We start from the raw sequence: 20,796 nt of genomic DNA, 5'->3' as shown, positions 1-20,796 counted from the left end.
ATGACAATACAAACATGAACAAGTGCTTATCCTCTTACCTGAAACATTATAAACTGCATGTATAACATGGTTATAGCTTAAAATGTAAAAGAGAGACTGAAAATAAATGATCAAAACTGACAGGGTTAACTGTGTCTGGTGGTGGAGTTACGGTTAGTTTTCCTGTCACATCTCTGCAGTGTGGCTCCATGGTTTTAGAGTGTTTACCTGTGTGCACACACGTTTGCTGACGGCCCACTGAAAGCCCACTGGTAGACAAGGCCCCCCTTCCCTCCTGCTACCCTTGTGAGCCTACAGACTGGGTCATGTCACACGTGAAGCCCCACTCCTTTCTGAAATGTATAAGCGAAAAAACTTGTCAGTTTAAGGGGCTGGATATCAAACCATCACCTGAGGAAGAGAACACAGCCCAAGACAGGATTAGCGCTGACTGGGAAGACCCCCGAGACCCAGGGCTGGGCGGGAAGATCACCCAGGATGAGCGCGCCTCCCCGGGGCCCAGACCGTGAAGGGGTTCAGGCGGGGCACGCAGCGGGACTCCGGCTTGAGGCCACCAACCTGCTCCCACGTGGAGAAACAGCACGTGACGGTGTGCTGCTTCCTTTCAGCATTTCCTGGGCTCAAGTTTTCTTCTTTTCTTATTAAAGTTGTACACCAGCGGTTCTCCTCAAATCTTACGAGTCAGAGCACATGGCCTTCAGCAAGATGTGTAATTGCACTGAACTCCCATTTTTATAATTGGATCCATGCCTAATTAAATGACCGGAGCACTACTGTCACTAAGAAAGGAGGGAAGCCGAGCTGTGTGGATAAGACCATAAAATGCACTGTGGTAAGAGTGCAGGCAGGTGCCCTGGAAGGCCCAAGCGGGGTCCGGCGGGCTCACACCCCCTCCAGCAGCCACACCGCCAGGTCCAGGAACACACTCCCGACCCCAGCCTGGGAGTGCCTGTGAGACCCACAGCCTAAGGGCCGCCTTCGCTGCCAAGTGCCGTCACGTGACCTCCCGGAGCTGACGGCCACGTCGCACGAGAGAACAGGCCACCCCAAGGTAATGGCTTTAACATGCCCCGAGAAGGAGGCTCTCCTCTGAAACACTTCCCTTTCTACCCTAAAGACTTCTGGAAAAAACCAAGTTGTCGTCAGTTTCCTGCTAATTATGTGTTTTACTTGATTTCAGGGTATCTTTGTTAAATAGCTTAATTTGGTACAGTCAATAACAAGATACCAATTTTATGCCAAACCCAAAACTAAACCAAAGCTAAAAGAAAGCATAGTAAAAAGGGTTTTATTGATGAGTGAGAGAAAATATGAAAAATAATCATTTTCTAGCACAACACCTTCTCTCAAGCTCCATACAACAGAACTCAGTGTCCTCATAATTAAAGAAACTGAACCAGAATAATATTTAAGATGCCTCCAGCTTTACAGTTTTATTACTGAAATCTAATTTTCATCCAAGAATTTAAAAGCTGTATTCTTAAAAGTCTCAGCTAAATAATGTTCCTAAATATCAATTTACTTTCTCACTTTCATCTAGCATTTAGTTGTCTGCGTTAATGGAAATAATTTTTTAAAACACTGCTTCTTTTAACTGTTGTTAAAATTTGAGCATTCACTACTATGCTGATTAAACTGATCCTCTTTTCTACATCTTTTTAGGTCACGTTATATGAATTTAAGAACTCTATAAATTTACTTTTCTTTGATTTTATCATCTAGCTCCCCTGCATTATTTGATTTGTTAGTTCTCCAGAAAGATATAAACAAAAGTTGAACATGATCCAGAAAACATAAAGCTGATAAAAGATACATCTAAAGTAGAAAATTAGGAAATGAATCCATATTCCATTTGGATGGTTAGCAATACAGCACTTGAACTTAAGGACTTGAGGAATTCACTTATTTACGTTTGTTATAAGGCAAGCATTTGTTCAGCCTTCGCATGCATGAGGCCCCGCAGTGGCTGTGACTGGTGAACTCACTCAGTCTACAGCAGCACTGTGGGGCAAGACTTTAAAAGGGAAGGGAAGGGCCTGCTGAGCAGAGCCACACGCAGTCTAGGCCCAGGGGTGACAGCATCTGTGTTGGGAGGAAATTAAAATGGTGGCGGAGATGGGGGACAGGAGGCCAGGGCAGGCGGGCAGGCCCAGGACCCATACATCAGGGCAGGGGGAGACCAGGGGCTCCGCAGCCTGTAGCTGTGTAAACTGTGACACCCCAGCTGCATGACCTTGGGCACCGTTATTTAATCCCTGAGCAGAACGAGCACCAGCTTGCTCCGTGGGGCTGCGGCATCACCAGCGGGCTCCTGTGAGCTGCCAGGCGGCTTCCCGAGGAAGGCTGAACCTGAAAGCTTCAGTCAACAGTAGAGAGAAAAAGGTACGGCTTCCACCTAATGCGTGCAAGGCTTTCCTTTCCTAGTCTCTTCTGTTTAACCAAGTGTTGGGATCTCAGAGTTGGAATCCCAGCTTATCTTAGGAACGCTGCTTAACCACAACTCAGTTCTCCTATCTGAAATGGGGACTGCGGTTACAATGAACCAGGTTGTTATACCTGAGTCCCACAGGGTCTTAGGAAGATCGGGTGGGTTAAAGTATAACAAGCTAGGACCACCTTCTAAGACTAGTCAGGGCTTCAGACCGTCCTTACCACTGTCCCCTGAGCTGTAACCTGAAGAAACACAAAAGTCTGACCTGTTTGTAAGTTGAACTATGTCTCTGAAGACTTTTAAAAAGCACAGACAATCCAAAACTGAAGTGGGGTACAGAAAAGACAAGAAAACTAGTAACGCTGATAGTGGCTTCAGACTTTCCAAAGAGCAGTAACAGGGTACTGGGAAAAGCACCAACAATAAACCAATGACCAGTTACCTGCTAGGTCAGTTTCACGGCAGAAGAACTATGGTTACCTGTGACCACTGAATGGAGACCACTGCAGACAATCAGCAAGGTCTGGTTCACTGCATCTTCTAAGTGTCATGATGTCTGAGAGCAGTCAGGTCCAGTCCTACCACAGTCCTGCCTTTCTGCACCAGGCATCCCGGCAAGAGACAGACACTGCTGTTCAACCAGCAATTACATTAAAACACAGGAATGAAGGATCTTGATAATTGTGCCGACAGGAGAAAAGCATAATGAGGACAGCCATCCAGGCCCTCAGCCACAGGTGTGAGGACTCGGCACCGCCGGCACCCTCGCCCAGCTCCAAACCAGAAGGCGAGAGCAGCTGGGGGCCCTGCGGGCTGCGCCCCATCCTGTCCCTGTGAGCCCCCCAAGGGCCCACACCACTGGCCAGGGGGCCACCGGCCTGACACTGTCCACTGTGGCTGCACGAAGCCAGACGGCTGAGAACCAGGGAGATCAGCCTCCCACTGTGGGAGGGAGAGCTGCCTTGTCCTCGCTGAGCCAGCGTAACTGCAACGTAGTGAAATAAGACTACGAGTTCAGGCCCTCAGTCCCATGGGCCCCACATGGGGCTGGCGGCGACCACGTGAGTGCGGAGACAACGGCGCGTCACTGCACAAAGCGCTGCTCTAACGCAGGAGCCCCGGCGCGGGGCGCGGCACGACAACGGCCACTGACTTCCCCTTGATAAACATCAAGACGCGAGACTTCCACAGTCCAGACACGTCCGTGCAGAACTGGCAGAATTCAGAAAAAGTGATGCATCTAAGACTGGCATTTTCAAAGCACCTGGAAGCATCCAGCCAAACGCCACGACCCTCAGCTCCTCCCCACACCCCATCCTCCCCGCGGCCCCGGCTCACCTCTGGACAGTTTCCCTCCGGGCCTCTTGGGCAGCGACCCCTCAGTGGAATGTGTGGATGTGTGCAGGGCGTTCTCCAAGCTGTTGCTCACACTGCTGACGGGGGGCTCCGGCCTGGGCGTGACCTGCGGGGACAAAGCCACCATCATCTTATTTTCTTCCTAAATTTAGTTCCTGTGTAAGGATTTTCATTTTTATTTGAAAGTCACTGATGTTTACTGTAGCTTCCAATATTTCTGTAAAACAGTCATCGCTAGTGTGAGCACTTCAGGCGGAAGACAGAACTTCGAGCAATTCACCACTCACCACTGAAATGTAAAGCCATCCCGGTTTGAGCAGACATGCGGGCTCATGACTTGGGCCAGCAGTTCGCTCGCTGGGTAGAAGCTGTTACCTAAGCCGTCACAAATCCTATCTGAGGCATAACCTGATTTTTCAGTTCTTCAAATCACAGTTTCCTATTAATTACAAAGCAGGACTTTACACTGTCCTATAAATCTTGAAAAAAACTAATAAAATGCTCTAATAAAAATAGGAGAGAACAGGATAGACCTGGATCTATTTGGAGGTGCATTTTTAAAAAGCATATTCTAGAAATACGTTACAATCCCATCTCTGGGTATTTGTCATACAAAGTACTCATGGGTGAGAACGATGTGTGTGTGTGTCGGGGGGACACGCTCACTGTAACAGTGGAACACTGAAAATACCTTGAACAGCTATTGACAGAGACCCAGGAAGAAAAGGACCACTGCCTGCAGCCCCCCACTTTATGCTGGCCTTGGGGGTTCAGCCTACACCAAGTTCCCGACAGGAGCCAGGAGGGCTGCTCCATCCCCGCTCCCTCGTCTTAGGTTTACAGAAAGCCAGGACCCCCCCGCCCCAAGGCCATCTCGGACTCTACAGTGACCTCAGGAGGGGAGGGGAGGGGCGAGGAGGGGCGGGGAGGGGGGTCCTTGGGAGCGGGTGAGGGAGGGGCAGCACCTTTACTTTTTTCCCCTAATGACGACCAGTATTTGAAAATTTTTATAGCCAAATGTATTTATTACTTTTAGGATTTAGAGGAATAAAAATGACCAATGCTTTAATATCTACCTACTCACAATTTAAAAGGACAATACAGAAAAGTTACGATTTTAAAGTTTACCAAAAGCAGCAAGTTTTAAAAGATGGAGAAACACAGTGCTACACACACAGCCAAAGAGAAGGTTTGGGGAAAAGGGGCATGACTTCTGGTCCCAACCCTGACCCGAAGAGAACGCGAGATGCACAGAGGAAGCTCTCTGGCTGCCGCTGCCCTCAGTTCACCTTGTTACCTGGCAAGCGGGTGGGCGGCAGCACAGACCCTGCTGTGTGCAGGCCTGGCCGGGGCACCTGGCAGAGGTGGAGGGCCTGGGGCAGGTGGGGGTGGGTAGAACGCACCAGCCACCTCAGGAGACGGGACACCCAGCCCCCCACAGACAGAGCTCAGGGAGGCGGCGACAGGCACAACCCCACCTGCTCCCAGCGGCCAGTCTCCGGCCCAGGAAGGCCCCGGCTGTGCAGGTGTCCCCTCCCCACATGCGCGGACCCACATAAGCTCAGTAAGTCTGCAGGTCTGGCTAACCTGCAAGTTTACGGAACTCAAGGAAGAAAACCCTCCCCCTGCAGCACTCTGCCAAAAAAGTCTATTCATTTGGTAACATTTACCAAAATGCTGTAAGACAGTTATATTTTCCAATTACTTATATTTGTAGTTTAATTTGCATTATTTCCTTTAGGTGGAGCAAAGTTTTTTTTTATCATCCAATGATCAGAATATTCCAGAAATGAACTTCATTATTAAATAAGGTAAAAGCACTGACAAGCACAACACAATGGATATGAGTTTGAGCAAACTCCAAGGGATAGTGGAGTCTGGTGTGCTGCAGTCCATGGGGCTGCAAAGAGTCAGACATGACTTAGCAACTGAGCCACAACAAAGTTACTCAAAAAGCAAGATTTTAAATAACAAACAGTATTTTGGTAGGCTGACATTTCCAATACCCTAAACACAATGGCAGCCGACTTCCCACATCTGGCCTGACCCCCAGGAACCCCCACGTTCTCTCTGCTGCCCTGGCGGGTAATTCTAAGTCCTGATCCTAAGGTGAGGGAGACTGAGGGTCTCAGCAACAGCTAACAGAAGCGCAGGCCCTCCTGGCCCGTGAAGAACCTCTCTGCGTGGAGCAGACACACACACACCCCTGCCCAGCCTGCAACAGCCCAACCGGCCAAAACAGATGCCACGCTCCAGACTCACAGCCTTTGAGGAGGGGGCTGCAAAAATGGACTGCAGTGCCGTCAGCCCCTCTGATGAACACTGAAGCAGAGAACTCATCCAGCAAAGCCGGGGGCGGGGGCAGTGGCGCGGAAATGACTCTGGTTCTCAGCCCTGACGGCACATGGAACCCTGGAGTTACCCAGCAGGATGGATGCACTGCATCCTACATAAATACAGGAAAGAAAACTAAAACTGAAACAAGAAAAAAAAACATTTGTTTTCCTTGGCACTTTTAAAGCATGTCTTCCTAGTTTTCCAAACGTTCACTTCTTTCAACCCAGGCTCTATCTTCTCTCTGGTCCTTTGTTTACACTGAAAGCTGTCTTCACTTGTGCTTCCCAGAAATGCTGTTTTTGGGGTTATTTTTGGTGAAGCTAATTTGCCCCATGTGACCCACACTGCTCAACCGAGCGCTGTCTGACTCACGCTCACAAGCAGAGCCGTCAGCAGCCTGATGGACTCAGAACGGAGCCCTGCTTGGTGCCGGGGTCGCTTCTGCTGCTGCCGGGAGGCTCTGGGAAGACGCGGTCCAGCCACCAGCCCAGCACAGCCCTGACGGATGTTTTCCATTAGACTTGCAGTCCCGCTTCCTGCCAGTGCCCGCCGACTGACACCCTCTGGGCCAGTCAGCTTCTTTTCCACCTTCCCAGCCGCCCCTCCTACGACCCACGGGATCTGGCTCCTGACATCTCCCACGGCCCTCTGCTCCATCCACTGGGCCTCCGGGGCAGGAAGATGGTCAGGAAAAATTGGAGGCCTCTGTCCTGGTTGCACCCTCAGCCAGGGCCCCCTCGACCCTGTCTCATACACAGCTCGGACTCTGCAGCCGTGGCCCCACCGATCAAGCCACCAAGGCCAAGACCTCTTTCCGGCACACGTTCAGCTTCTTCCACTGCACCCACCTTGCAGGGTTTTTGTGAGAATTAAATGGAAAGCATTTGAAGTAGCGTGCTGGAAAGACAGTCAGGGCTCAGTGAAATGGCAGTTGCTGTGACAACCAGGGCATATGCAGGCCAGCCAGGAAGGCAATTGCACAGGTTCACGTGCTGACACACGGCACAGACGGGACACCTGGAGGGGACGTACACCCACAGGGTCCCACAGAGAAGCTCCCCTGGGCGGCCGCTCGACCGCACCCCAAGCAGAGCATGCAAAGCTGTATCGATGACCTCGCCCAGGGACGCAGTCCAGGCAGGACCCCGGATTCTGCATCACCGGTCTTGGGAACCTGGGGGCTGCCCTCTCCTCTAAATAGACACTCCACCCACGGGCAACTCTTCTATGAAGAGCGAGTGCCACCCTGCAACAGCATGGACAGTGACCTGATTATCTGGACCACAGGCAGACAAATGCCCCATGAGTCAGTGCTCGTGATGTCACAGGGGAGCAACCTCGCCCCCAGCAAGCAAGTGCAAATCGCCACAGCCGTGTGTCTGTAACAAATTTCACTGCCTCTAGACCCCTGGGCCCACTCATGCGCTGGGAGGAATCTGTCCTAAGAAGATAACCAGTGATACAAGGGTTTGTGTGCAAGAAAGTGCATTTAAGGTTCAAAAGAAGAAAAACAGGCAAGTCCCTGGTGGTGTAGTGGTTGGGACTCCAAGCTTTCACCACTGAGGGCATGGGTTTGATCTCTGGTCAGGGAACTGAGATCCCACAAGCCGTGCAGTGCAGCCAAAAAGGGGGAAAAAAAATATCCATCAAGATTAATATCTAAATACGCAAATGTACATCCATATGATTAAATATTATGCAGCCTTTAAAAAACAACTTCAGAAAATGAAAGGCATGGGGAACACTCACATTTAGGTATGTGAATGTGTAACATATAAATTGTATAGACACATACATTATAGGCATTGGAAAAAGAAAAAAATATGCCATAATTTTAATAGTATTTTTTATCTGAGTGATTAAAATATATTTTTTGTTTTCTAATTTTTTAGAAAGGAATAATCACTATTAGGATTAGGAAAAAAGCTAAAGATACCAAGTGTAAATAAGAGCACCTTTCTACAAGATGCAAACAACATGAAAAGGTCAAACAGAAGCCACTTCTAAAACACAGCAGCTGCTCATCCCGGTGGCTGCCCTGTCTCCTGGCCGCCGGTGCTGTCACGGAGCTGTCAGAGGTGCTGAGAAGCCCCGACAGGAAACCCCGCCACTGGGGGCAGGCCAGTGGAGCTAAAGCCTGGCGGGAGAGGAGCCAGCCAAGCAAACACCTGTGGGAGGGGCTTCCAGGAGCAGGAACAGACCCGCAACTCCAGCGTCTACAGAGTCCCTGATTTCCAACTTGTTCTCCAAGTGCCGCCTCTACAGTGGGAAGAACAACGTGCTGAATGTTGATACTTGTAAGTCAATGGGAAAAAACACATAAAATCAGAACGAAAAGTGATTTGTAAGCATTTTACTAAAGCAGTGATTACGTGTCTCTAAAAAACCAGAACAAGAAAATAGATAGTTTAATAGTGAAAGCTATTTGCTGACTTAGGACAAGTGAAAGCCAGAGCTAACCAAAAACTGTTTTCCACATAAAAACATTCCTCTTAATATTCCTTACCCTAGAGCTCTGCTCATTAAAAAGAGCGAAAAGATGGGAGAAAAAAAATGATTACCACTCAAAAATCTCAGCACGAGGTACCAAGTACGTAACTAGATGAGTTCTAGCAAAGCAACTCTAGAGCCAAGTTCTTCACAAGCAGCCCTGGGAGGTACAGCCCCACGGTACACCCAGCCCCACCGTGTGCCCCCAAAAGCTCACAACTTCGGCTCCAGGCCACCCCACAGCCTACGATTAAACCAGAGCCTGGCAGTAAGGGAGGACAGTGCGGGAGCGCCTCGCAGCAAGCCACCGCGGTCCAGGCTGGCGACATGGCCAAGGTGCAGAGCAGGCAAGGCTTCGTCTGAGCGCACTACCAGCTCTCACTCAGAGCTTTATTTTAAACGACCTAACAGCTCAGGTGTATTCTCCTGGAACTGAGCAGGTGATAGGCAGGAAATTTAAGGTGGGGCTGGGGAGTATTCAAAACAGTGGTTTGGAGAGAAAGGCACAATGTTAGCGGTGAGGAACACAATGATGCAAGGGGTCACAGAGAAATGCTATTAAATGCACAAGTTCAAAAGGCACAGCCAGGTGGGAACAAACCCCCATCTCTATAAACTCTGAAAGCGACTCTGTCTGAAATGTAAAATACATTCAGGAAGATAGTCCTCCCCTTCAGGAAAAACGTAAGTCATGTGACCGGTGTCCTGGTGGAAGCTGCTCCCCTCGGCATGCAAGGTCCATTCCAGTAGTTTCTTTCCAGAACATCACAGCCAAAGACACAGAGAGGGTATCCACCACAGGCTATTTTCACCCTCAGCCCTTCCAACGAGAAGGGCATAGTATGCACAACACCGGTATCGTGCACATCCTGGCCAGAAGGATGCATCAATACTGGGGTACTCTTTAAGAACCGGGCTCAGTGTTTAGTCATAATAAGTGAAGTGGGCTCGACTGCCCACTTTGGCCCCTGACGTAACACTCCAGCACCTGACAAACCTCACAGAACAGCGCGTCCCGGGGCTGCTGCACGACGCCCCAGGGCGCGAGCCACGACACAGAATCAGCCCAGAACACTGGCGCATCGGCGATGGGCAGAGCAGGCGCCCACAGATGCTGGGGGTGAGCCGGACCCCCAGCTGGAAAAGAGGACATGAGGACATATCAAAGGTTCAGAAGCACCAGTGAAGCAGGCCCCAGGGATGTGTCTCGGTAGGAGCCCTGTGAGCTGGAAAAAAATCACTGCGATTGGTAACTCAGCCTCCCCAACACAAGTATTACCAGCGCATGGCTCCTGAGCTTCGTAACTAGTCAAGGAAAAGACCCACACAAACAAGCCTTTTCAGAAAATTCCCATCTGCAAAGTTAGCACACCGGAACAGAGGTCGGGAAGCTGGTGATAGAAGCGTGGTCCTCTCCGGGGAAGCAGGGGCCCGGGGAGTGCTGTGTCCAGTGGGGTCACAGCCCAAGACAGATGGGGCATCCATTGTAGGCTATTTTCACCACACACTCTCCCACATGGCCCAACAACCCACATCAAAGTATCTCATTCACTTAATTAACTGTTATAGAGATAGGCTGTTACCATTATCCCCAAGCTTTTAATTTTTATTAAAATGCCCAAATGTGATGGGAGGAGGGGCTGTTTTTCTTCCCCACAAATTAATTCTCTTTCCTTTTCAGTTATTTTTTTTTCTAGTCTAGACTATAATATTTCTAGAAGTAGTTCCTACATAATACATGTTTTAATTAGATTCACTGTGAATCAGTAAGAAAACTGAGGAACAATTTCTTTCTAGTAATTCTATTGAGGTTCTTATGTAAAAGTCCTAAATAATCAGAAATGATGCTACAAGGCTACTTTCTCATGATGAATTCGACATCAACGTTTAAAGTAGAACAGAAATATAACTAACAACTAGGATGGTAACAGTCGTTCGGTTTCCTGCCATTCTACAGTAAGTACACTGAAATATCTAGGCTTACCACGATTTACAATTTTGCAAACATTACATGAATACAATCAGTCTTACTTTCAGAGCTACAGACTCCTCTCTGAGACCACCTGACCCACGTGTGTAGTTTTACAGGCGACAAGCCCATCAGAACACTGGAAGAATACACTCTCTGTTCCCGGCTCTCAGTGCACTTGTCCATCAACTCGGTTTTGTCAAGGTATATATAAAGCCAAACTATCAAGTTCAGAGAGTTTCTCCCAACAGAAGCTTTTGCACACCAGCTTTTGAAAAATAAAAAAAGCAGGACACAGAAGTTAAAATTCACTAGACTCTGCATCTATATAGTACATAAGAGAAACAGCCGTTAGCTGTTACTAATAGGCCCAGGGGAAAGAAAAGCACTGAGGAAGACAATGTTTCCATTCAGGTGGCCTTTCGAAAACCCCCGGCATGTCCCTCCACTGCTCAGGACAAAGCCCCCCTACCAGGAGGCAGGGACCGCTAGCCTCTGGGACTAAAAGATGACGACACAGTCTCTGCCTCCAATAATCAAAGTTTGGGAATGAAAATGTGAAGAAACCTATTACAACACAGTATGGTAAGGGCTAGGGCAGAAGGAGCCAAAGAAGGCTTCTTCATAGATTGTGTGAGCCAAGCAGTGGGGCCAGATGTCCACTCTGAGAGCAGAGCATCTGGGGGGCACTCGGGGGAAAAGGGGGTGCATGAACATGAGGAACTGAGTACAGACAGAGCTGAAGACACACAGCCAGGCCGAGGGCAGGTGGCCACGCTGGGACGGCGCGCGCCACGCTAGGAGCTCAGGCCAGAGAGCACCAGCCCTACGGGCAGCTTCCCGGGCCACTGCTGCGACACCCGAAGCCTGCAGTCAGCGGGGCACCGTCACACACTAGACCCAGATCAGGGATCCTAGACCAGAGCCCGCTTAACGGCAGCACCCGAACATGTCACTGTTATTTCTAAAAAGAGATAAGGCACCAAAGTTTCTGTTTTTAAATTTGATCACAAAACAAGGGAGAGAAGCTCTACAGTTGTCTCTTGTGGACTTAAGGACAGCAGTTAATTCTAAAAGGAGGCCGTCACTCGCTTGCTTCCTGACTCGGGATGAAGTGGAGCTGCCCATGGCTAGGGCTGTGCTTATTCCCAGAAGACTACTGTGCTCATTCCCAGAAGACTACTGTGCTCAGTGCCCTGACGCCCTCATAAATTACCCAAATCCACTTACAAAGAAGTGTCCCGCATATGTAACCATCATGCCAAGATCGTCAGGGAGAGGTGGGGGACAGGGGGAGCGAGACACAGACCGACAGACAGGAGAGCACAACCCGGCTGTCGTGCAGCCGTGTCGGTGGAGATCAATGACTGTGGAGATGAGAAAGCAGGCAGACTTGCCAACGGTGTGGGTCCTGCTCAGCGGTCAGGGATGGAAGACAGGACCTCGCCTCTGGACGCCCCGAGCTCCCTGGAACATCCGGCCACAGCTCAGTCGCAGCTGGTTAGAGTTGGGGAATAAGAGAGAGGGCAGACCACAGCTGAAATGTCATGAATTATCAAGTAACAAGAGCAGAGAGAAGTCAGAGGAATACCATCATCAAAAGGGCAGGAGAGCAGGAGAAACAGAAACAAAGGCACAAACAAGGGGAGGAAGTTGGGGGTGGGGGTGGGGGAGGGTTCTCAGAGAATAAGGTGGGGCGGGGCTCCCAGGCAGCCCCAACCAAGCCCCACCCAGACCCTTTAACTGAGCAGTCTCAGCAGCCACAGTTGTTTAAAAAACAAAACACCATCCCCCAGAGAATTTTACAGTGCAGAGAGCCCACGGAACAAATGAGATGAGAAAGATAAGGGGTGAATCTGGCAAATCACAGGTCATCAGGATGGAGACATCAGTGAGATCCAACAGACAGTCCAGAAGTGAACTGAAACATACCCGGAAATACGCCACATTTCAAATCTGAGAGGGAGGGTGTGTTATTCAACAAATGGCACTGGGACAGCTAGGCTGTCATCTGGAAAATATAAAACTAGCTTTGTACCTTAGACCAAATAAATTCCAGATGGATTGGTTAAATGCAAAATGAGAAACCACACCAAGTTCCATATAAGCACACCACAGGGAATGGTTGTTGTGTACAATGCATTACGTTTTTATGAGCACAGTCTATGCACATGTACAGTCATGTGTACAACGCACAATGCACACTGCGTTTCTAATTACAACACAACACCCCGAAGCCAGGCAAGACTGACAAAGGCAACGTCAAAAGGAAAAGCCCACACTGCATGGCAGAGTCTTGGAAAAAAACCCAAACCTGGAAAATAAATTCCTGAAACTTTCACTAGAGACAAAAGGACAATTTCCTTGAAACTTATAGAGCTCCTAAAAAAGAATAAAGACAAGATCAATAACCCAACAGAGAGGGGGCAAAGGATATAGAGAGCTCAACAAAAATAAATAAAATGGATCACCTGAACATGTGCCCCCACACTGAGCGGTATTCCTCACCTCCTCACATTCTGGGCAACACCCCAGTAATCACAGGAGCAGAGACCATGTGACCCACAGCCAACCCCACGTCCAGGCTTCTTCTCTGCAGACACACTTACCACATATAGAAGGCCACACGTGCTGTCTGCCACACGCAGGTGGCATGCACAGGACAGGGAAGTGACAGGGTGGTCTGCAGCAGTGAGATGGGAACAGAGCCCATCAACAGAGACCCAGGGCAGCAGCTCTGCAGGCAACACGATGCCCATCAAGAAAGATGCCAAGAGGCACAAGCGATGGACAGACCTGTGCGTGCGGTAAGGCACCAGTCATGTATCTATAAATACAGAGTCTTTCTGGAAGGTTCTACAAGAAACAAAGAGGGGAACAGAACTGCATGGGTTCCTGGGTAAAAATAAACCTGTTTTAAAAATGTATCTACACTCAGGTAAGGGAACAGAAGCCTGAAATGTTCTGTGTATCCTTCCCCAAGTGCATGGGGGACAGGGGAGTGAGGAGAAGGGGATGGTTCATTGAATATTCTTTTGTAGCTTTTCAATTTATTTTTACCTCTCATTATTAAAATATTCTTAATTTAAAAGATTACTGGGTACTCTTTAATTAAAACTGTTTTCCTTGAAGAGGCTGGGGGCAGAAGCCAGGTTACAGGAGGCTGAGGAATAGCTGACAGTCAGCCCCAGAGCAGTAGTACTGATTCCAAAGAGGCTACTGTGTCCTGTATCACTGGGGGTGTGTGTGCACATGTGTGCGTGCACACACTCAGTCACACTCATGAAGAACGGCGTAGATGAGAGATCCATTTGTACTGAATTATGTATACACTATGTTTTCAAAGAATACGTATGTATATATTTAGATAGGCATTAGAACTTTGGAAGACTTCACACCAGACTATTAAAAATGGGTGCCCCCTGGAAAGCAAGACCTGGCCACAGAGGAACGAGACCACAGTGGATGGCCGAGGGTTCATGTGCAAGGAAGGGTTCTGCTGCCTCCAGCAAAGTGCTGATGCGCCAAGTGGGAAAACAGCAAAGGTCAAAGACTGGCGTGGGGAGGTGGGGAGGACAGGAAGCGGCAGAGTACAGCACGTGACCCAACAGTGTCCCTGAGGAAACAGAAAGATGGGACCAGGACGGAGGCAGAGGGGCTTCCTGGGACAGAAAGGAAAGCTCTGCCCCTGAAAGGAGCAATTAAGGATAGGACGGGGAGAGGGAAGACATTTTGAGGGCTGCTAATTTTTCTACAAACCTGCACAACATCCACCCCAAGCCCTGACCCGTCACAGGCGAGTCCGTGGTCCCGCCGCCAGCCTTGCCTCCTACACGTGACACTCTGCACCAGCGAGAGCCGCCAGGGCGGCAATTACTGGAAAGAGGGTCTGTCCTGCCTCTGTCTTCTCTTCACTCGAAATGACTCCAGGCCTTCTGACCCAAAACAAAACAAGCTGCTTCAGAACTAATCAAATATTTTTATCACTTCTCGATAACTGCTTTTTACTTTGATAGAAGTGTTTCTATAACGTTTGAGTCTTACAGGGCAACTGTAAAACAGAGAGGCTACTATACAGAGTGAGGCACATACAAAACAACTATGGAGACTGGGTGAAACTCTCCTGTGGAAACGAATTTCTAAGCCATGTACGTCAAGGGTAAAAGTGAAAAATCAGGAACCCCTCAATAATCTGTAGACTATCAATAATAGTGAACCTGCAGCAACAGTTCTTACTTAAACTAGAGAGAAGCAGTATTCTGAGTGGGGGTTTCTCAAAAAAAAAAAAAAAAGATATTCAAGGGATCTCTTCTAAAATTTAACCCATCGAAGGCAAGGAAAAAGGATACTTAAGTAGAAACTGCTTTTCCTAGATGTAATAAAAATTTTCTTTTTATTTATTAACAGTCACCAATTCCGCCAACAAACAGAAGCTGGACCAGCTCAGGTCCCTTCTCCTTACTTCCTCTGAAGCTGTAAAATGCACAAAAGAATTTGTTGGGAAAATACAGTCATCCAAAATGTCCTCAATCCAAAAGTACAGGACTGAGGAGAAAATGGGTAAAATAAAGACTAAATAAGAATAATGAACTTCAAAAACTGCAGAAACAAGGCTAACGTTGATGTTTATCTACACTTACATTCTAACTTGCATCAGTGATGCCACCCCATTCATTGCTCATCACATCCTAACAGGATAGGAAACTTCCAGCTTCCACAAATACACCCCAGAACACATGTGAACTAGGAACGCAAACGTTTGTCTAGTTGAACAACGCACGTGTAAACTAGCTCATGTCAAAGTAAGTGGCCTGAATTTAACCTGAGGGCAAAGGACAGTATCTCAAGTGTCACATAGTCTGAGCCATCGTACAGCAGGAAAGCAGCAGAACGACAGCTACAGAAGAGGCGAGGGGTTTTCATCTGTGATGAACACACCAGCAGCAAGAAAGCAGTGAAAACTGCACCCCAGGACAGCTCAATTCCCATACCATGTACTTCACTATAAAAAGAGGACAGTCTTTGGGACCTACAAAAGCTGGCCAAAAAAATCCAATCAATCTGTCTCAGGACACCCTCTCCTGCAGTGCACCGAAGGAAGTCAGACTTGCTGGGAGTGGCCTTGACGGGCGGCCTTGGACGTGGGCTGCCCGGAACAAGCGTGACCGCGGAGCTGCAGTGGCCTTCCAGGCACAGCGCTTCCTTTAACCTGAGCAGGAAGCACAGTGGCTCCAAGCAAAGTCCCTTCTTGTGGTTTCAGACGACTCCCAGCTCCAGCAGACCAGGGTTTAAGATTAAAGGAGAAACCAGAGGAAGCCACTTCTAGCTCACATGACAAATTACTCGGTGTCTCCCTTCGGAACTGCAATGATTTCCAAAAACTTTCCTAAAGTCAGAGACAAAGTCAGCTCTTGCTCGCCTTGGGCAAGGGATTGTTAGCAGGTGTGTTCACCGCACCTGCGTGGACCCCGAGCCTCTCTGGTGCTCATTCCACAGCGGAGGGCTCCAGAGCTTGACCAGGGCACACGGCCAGAAGACCACCACCAACCACCACCCTCCTGCGCTAAGCACTTTAAAAACAGGTTTCCGCACCCTCTCACAGTAGGTCCGTGAAGCTCCTGACCCAGGGATTCCGGACACAAGGGCAGGAGGGGCTCACAGCGTGCCCCTGGAGCTGACCATCAGCCCCAAGAGCAGAGTGGCTCCTCGGAAGCCCAGACCTGCAGGGCACAGCGCTGCGCACTACACGGCCATCCACCAGGTGGACTCCCGTCTTGAGAGTCAGGTCCCTCAGGACGGCCAGATGCTGGCAACACTCCAAAGATGACCGGGTGAGTGTTAGGTGTAAGGGATTAAGAGTCTACTAGCCACGAAGGAAAAAGAGTCCTTCGGAAACAAGCACCGGAAACAATCCACCTGTCCACCAACTGATGGAGGGACAAACAAAACGGGGCACATCCACACACACAATGGAAAGCACTCAGCCTACAAGGAGAGCAGTTCTGACACAGGCCTCGTACAACCCGAGGGACCCTTGAGAGCAGTGCACTGAGGAAAGGCAATCAGCCACAGAGACCACACACTGTAACCCCGCTGACATCAAGTGTCTACAACAGGCAAACCCACGGACAGAACGCAGTACAGTTCTCAGGGCTAGGGGAGGGGGGATGGGAAGTGATACAAATTGGCACAGATTTCTTTTAGGGGTGATGAATATGTTCTGGAATCAGACAGCAGGGATGATTACACAATTCTGTGAATATACAAAAAAACTGCATCACACACCTTCAAGGGGTGAATTTCACAATATAGGGATTAAATCTCAATAAAGCTGTTATTTAAAAAAATAAGCAGATACCACAGCACCTTATCATTTATACAGAGAAAAGATAGAAAAGGATAAATAAACTTTCCAAAACTCTGACTTTATAATTAAATAAAATGAAAGACAGAGGCAGGGTCAAGTGGAAACCAGCTACCATCACCAGTTTGCACTACACACCTATAGTGCCGTCAGCTATGAGCACCATGAAGCCACCCTGCTCTCCCTCCAGGTTCTATGAATACCTTCCTTTCTGAAAGTTAAAATGTCTAGTTTACATTCTTCACACTTTTAAACTTCTTCTACAAGTCCTTGGAGAAAGAAGAATTTTAAAATAACAGTGAGACTTTGGAGAAGCAACTGGAAATAACCACTGTATGAGAAAATTTAATTACTAGCAAGTCTCTCTTTAAACAGGATAAAGAATAAAAAACAACCATCTTTATCTCTAAAAGACACAAAGTCTCTAAACTCAGCAAGCTCAAAACAAAAAACATCTTAAAAAAGAAATGTAAACAGAGATTTAACCAGGTTGCTTTTTCAGGACTGCCCTAAATGTCAGACTGAAGAGATACTAAGAAGGCAAAGGCTCACATGGTAAATTTCACGTGAGTTTTGCATCAACCTCAGGCATACACTAGACATCAGCAAAGGAACAGAAAGTTAAATGAATGCGAGTGAGCTTAGATTGTCCCGGTGAAACTAGACACCATGACTGTTTCTGAAACATGGAAGCAAGAGCCCCTAAGTTACTCACTATAACTTCATTATCAAGGGTCAGGCAGATCTCTCCAATTCCCCACAGATGAACCAGAAAAATGCCAACTCCAAGTAACTACATATTCAAAAATCAACTTAGAAAACACCAACATTCTGAAACATAAAGTAACTACACATTCAAAAGTCAACTTAGAAAACACCAACATTCTGAAACATAAAGTAACTACACATTCAAAAGTCAACTTAGAAAACACCAACATTCTGAAACATAAATATTTCACTCCCTAACAACGTGCCTTACTTAAGTTAGCGCTCCTAGAGAATTCCCTGGCAGTCCAGTGGTTAGGACTGGGCATTCTCATGGCCAGGGGTCTGGGTTCAATCCCTGGCAGGAGAAATAAGATCTTGCAAGCCCTGTGTTGCAGCCAAAATCATTAAAAAAAAAAAAAAAATCAGTGCTCCTCTAAAGAAAGCCAAAGACAACAAGGCAGCAAAGGAAGCTCCCAGTGTATCTGCTGGGCACCTCACAGGGGACCTCATGGAACCCCCAAACAAGCCCACAAGGCCATCCGCTCCAAAACACCACGAAGAGGGGATTCTGGTCAAGGTCACACGGCTGGTCAACTCTAAGCCCATGCCAGACCAACAGAGCGGGGAGGAAGGGGGGACTGGGGAGGGGAATCAGCCCCCGAACCTCATTCAAGGGGTAGTTCTGGTTTGGCAAAAACTCTCTCTTATCAAAGATATTTTTTTTCTAGCTTTAGTTCACTGCCCATTTTTTTTCCCAGGGTTAGCTCACTGCTCCAAAGTTAAAATCATCACCATCTACTGCTTTCACAAGGCGAGGCATCTGTACACATTAAAGAATCCCCTTCAAGAGCTGACTACGAATGGAGTAACAGCCACGGACAGCGGCAGTGCTTAGCAACAGGAGCAGAGGACTGGCTGGTGAAACTGGCCACTGGAGACTGAACCCCCAAAGCAGCAGCACCCCAAAGCTTACTGAGCTCCCTGGGGACAACCACATTTCACAGGACCCTGCTTTCCCTTTGTTGTAAATGCAAGAACATTTTTAGGGTGGGATTTGAACACTTAAAAAACGAGACTACAGTCTCAGAGGTAGCACCTATCTCAAAAGAGATATGACAGATTAAAAACCAATGTAGGTACCACAACCACGTCTCAAAGGAAGTCATTAAAAGCCACAATTCACCAGTGAAAGACAGCTGAAAAACCACCCCTAGCAAATTAGAGAATCAAAGTTTTAGTTTAGAACACTCAGCTGTGATCGCAAAGCACTTAAGACTATTGGTGTGACTGCAATCTTCCACTTCCCAAAGAAAATCAGTTTTAATACAAAAACACACACCACACATGGTCACAGATAAATCCTTTTTTTTTTTTTTTTTTGCTGTAAAGAGCAATATTGCATAGGAACCTGGAGATAAATCCTTTTGCTTGGAGAACAATCCTAGCACAGGGTCCCAGGGGGCTGCTAAAAATAAGTTTGAGCTCCAAACACTTTGTGTTTACATAGTTTTGAAACATTTAGACAAAAGTTCACATTTCTATGTGAATGACCACTCTGCCCTTCCTGTTTAATTTGAAGACACCAAATCTTTTAACTAGTCCTAGCCGGCTCCCCATCAGTCTGGGATCCTTTCCTACAAAGGAAGGCGGGTCACCGAGAAGTAACTGTTTCACGGGTGTTCAAGGCTCCAAACCCGTTTTTCCTTCTGTTACGGTAGCCTGATTCTTACACGTAATATAAACACAGACACAGGAACACATTCAGAAATACACATATGTTCTCCATACACACGCATACATGCACACACTCACGTGTGTACTCACGTACACGCACACACGGACACGTGCCCACGGCGGCCTGCGGCCCGCGCCAACCCTAACCTCCTCGGGGCGACTCTGGCCCCACCGCTCCGGGGATACCGGCACTTAGGCCTCGGGCCCCACACGGCACCCTGCAAACGTTTTCTACCCTTCCAGCACCTTCTAATCTCCACCTCCCACCTCACTAGCGGCTTCCTTTTCTGATAATAAACACCAGATTTGGAGGAACCAAGAGGACACACTGTGTAGCGGTTATCTGTCGCCCAAGAACCTGATTAAGGGGACAAAGGCCTTATCGCGCTTCCAGCGGAAGACGTGGACCGAAGGCCTGGCCGGCCTTCGGTCAGGGCGCTCTTCCCAATCCCGGAGCCCCCTCCCCCGGGTCCCCAAAGGGCGTGTGGGGCCAGGCGGGGTCCTGGGGTGCGGGTTCGGAGTGCAAGGTGGAGATGGCAAGTTGAAGTGAGGGTGGGGTTGGAGGTACCGGGTGGAGAGGCGTGGGACACGAGTGAAGTGCGGCGCGGACGCCTGGGGTGCGAGTGGGAGGTTGGGGTGGGGGGGTCGGTGAGGACACGGTTAGGGCGGAAGCTCTGGGGTTTGCGGTAATGTGGCAGCTTGAGGAGCAAGGCGTGAGGTCAGGTTCCGGTGGGGGTTTGGGGTGGGGGCTTGGGGCGCAGGTACGCACCTTGTGGCAGGCCGGGCAGGTGGGCAGCGTGCTCTTGCCCCCGGGGCCGCCGCCGCCGCCGCCGCTCAGGCTGCTCTGGATCTGCGTGAGCTCCTGGCGCAGCACCTGCTTCTGGTGGAAGCTGAAGGCCGGGTGGTTGGAGGCCATGGTGAAGAGCAGCAGGAACTCATCGCCCGTGCGGCCCTCGTTGAGCTGCAGCCCGTAGTTGTGGATGATGGAGTCGATGTGCGTGAGCGTGCGGTACAGTACACCCGCCGCCTCGCGCTGCTCCGAGCCCAGCAGCGCCAGCGACACCAGCAGCTTGCTGCGCACCACCTCGTCCGTCAGGTTGGTGAGGCTGCCCAGGTCGGCCGGGTTGTTGGCCTTGATCTCCGAGTCGCGCAGCGAATGGTAGTCCTTGCGGGCCAGGTCCTCCAGGCACGAGCCGAGGAAGCGCAGCTCGAGCGGGATGCACAGGTCCAGCAGGCCGCACAGGAACTCCACGCGCTGCGGCGACGGCAGCTCCGAGAACCAGCGGTACACGCTGTCCCTCTGCAGCGGGCAGCGCTTCTCCACCATGCTGCCGCCCGCGCCGCGCCGCCACGCGGGGCCGGGGGCCGCCGCCCAAGGCCAAGGCCGGGGCCGGGGGCGCGTGGAGT

The 20,796-nt window shown here is 49.2% G+C and overlaps 1 protein-coding gene across 1 annotated transcript in view; it reads right to left on the bottom strand.

Moving 5' to 3' along the window:
* The window catches only part of ZCCHC14 (zinc finger CCHC-type containing 14), a 45,628-nt gene extending 24,909 nt beyond the window's left edge, over positions 1 to 20,719 (bottom strand). Inside the window, exons 1-2 of the mRNA XM_040253807.1 lie at positions 20,159 to 20,719; positions 3,770 to 3,893 (exon numbers count right to left, since the gene is read on the bottom strand). Of these exons, the coding sequence (XP_040109741.1) occupies positions 3,770 to 3,893; positions 20,159 to 20,716 (682 nt within the window). The 5' untranslated portion in view covers positions 20,717 to 20,719. The remainder of the gene's footprint in view (positions 1 to 3,769; positions 3,894 to 20,158) is intronic.
* Between the last annotated feature and the right edge of the window lie 77 nt (positions 20,720 to 20,796).

The sequence above is a fragment of the Oryx dammah genome, unplaced genomic scaffold (genome assembly GCF_014754425.2).
Source record: "Oryx dammah isolate SB20612 unplaced genomic scaffold, SCBI_Odam_1.1 HiC_scaffold_13, whole genome shotgun sequence".
NCBI classification, from domain to species: Eukaryota; Metazoa; Chordata; class Mammalia; order Artiodactyla; family Bovidae; genus Oryx; species Oryx dammah.
Note: the sequence above shows the minus strand (reverse complement) of the source record. Positions and strands in the feature narration are given on the sequence as shown.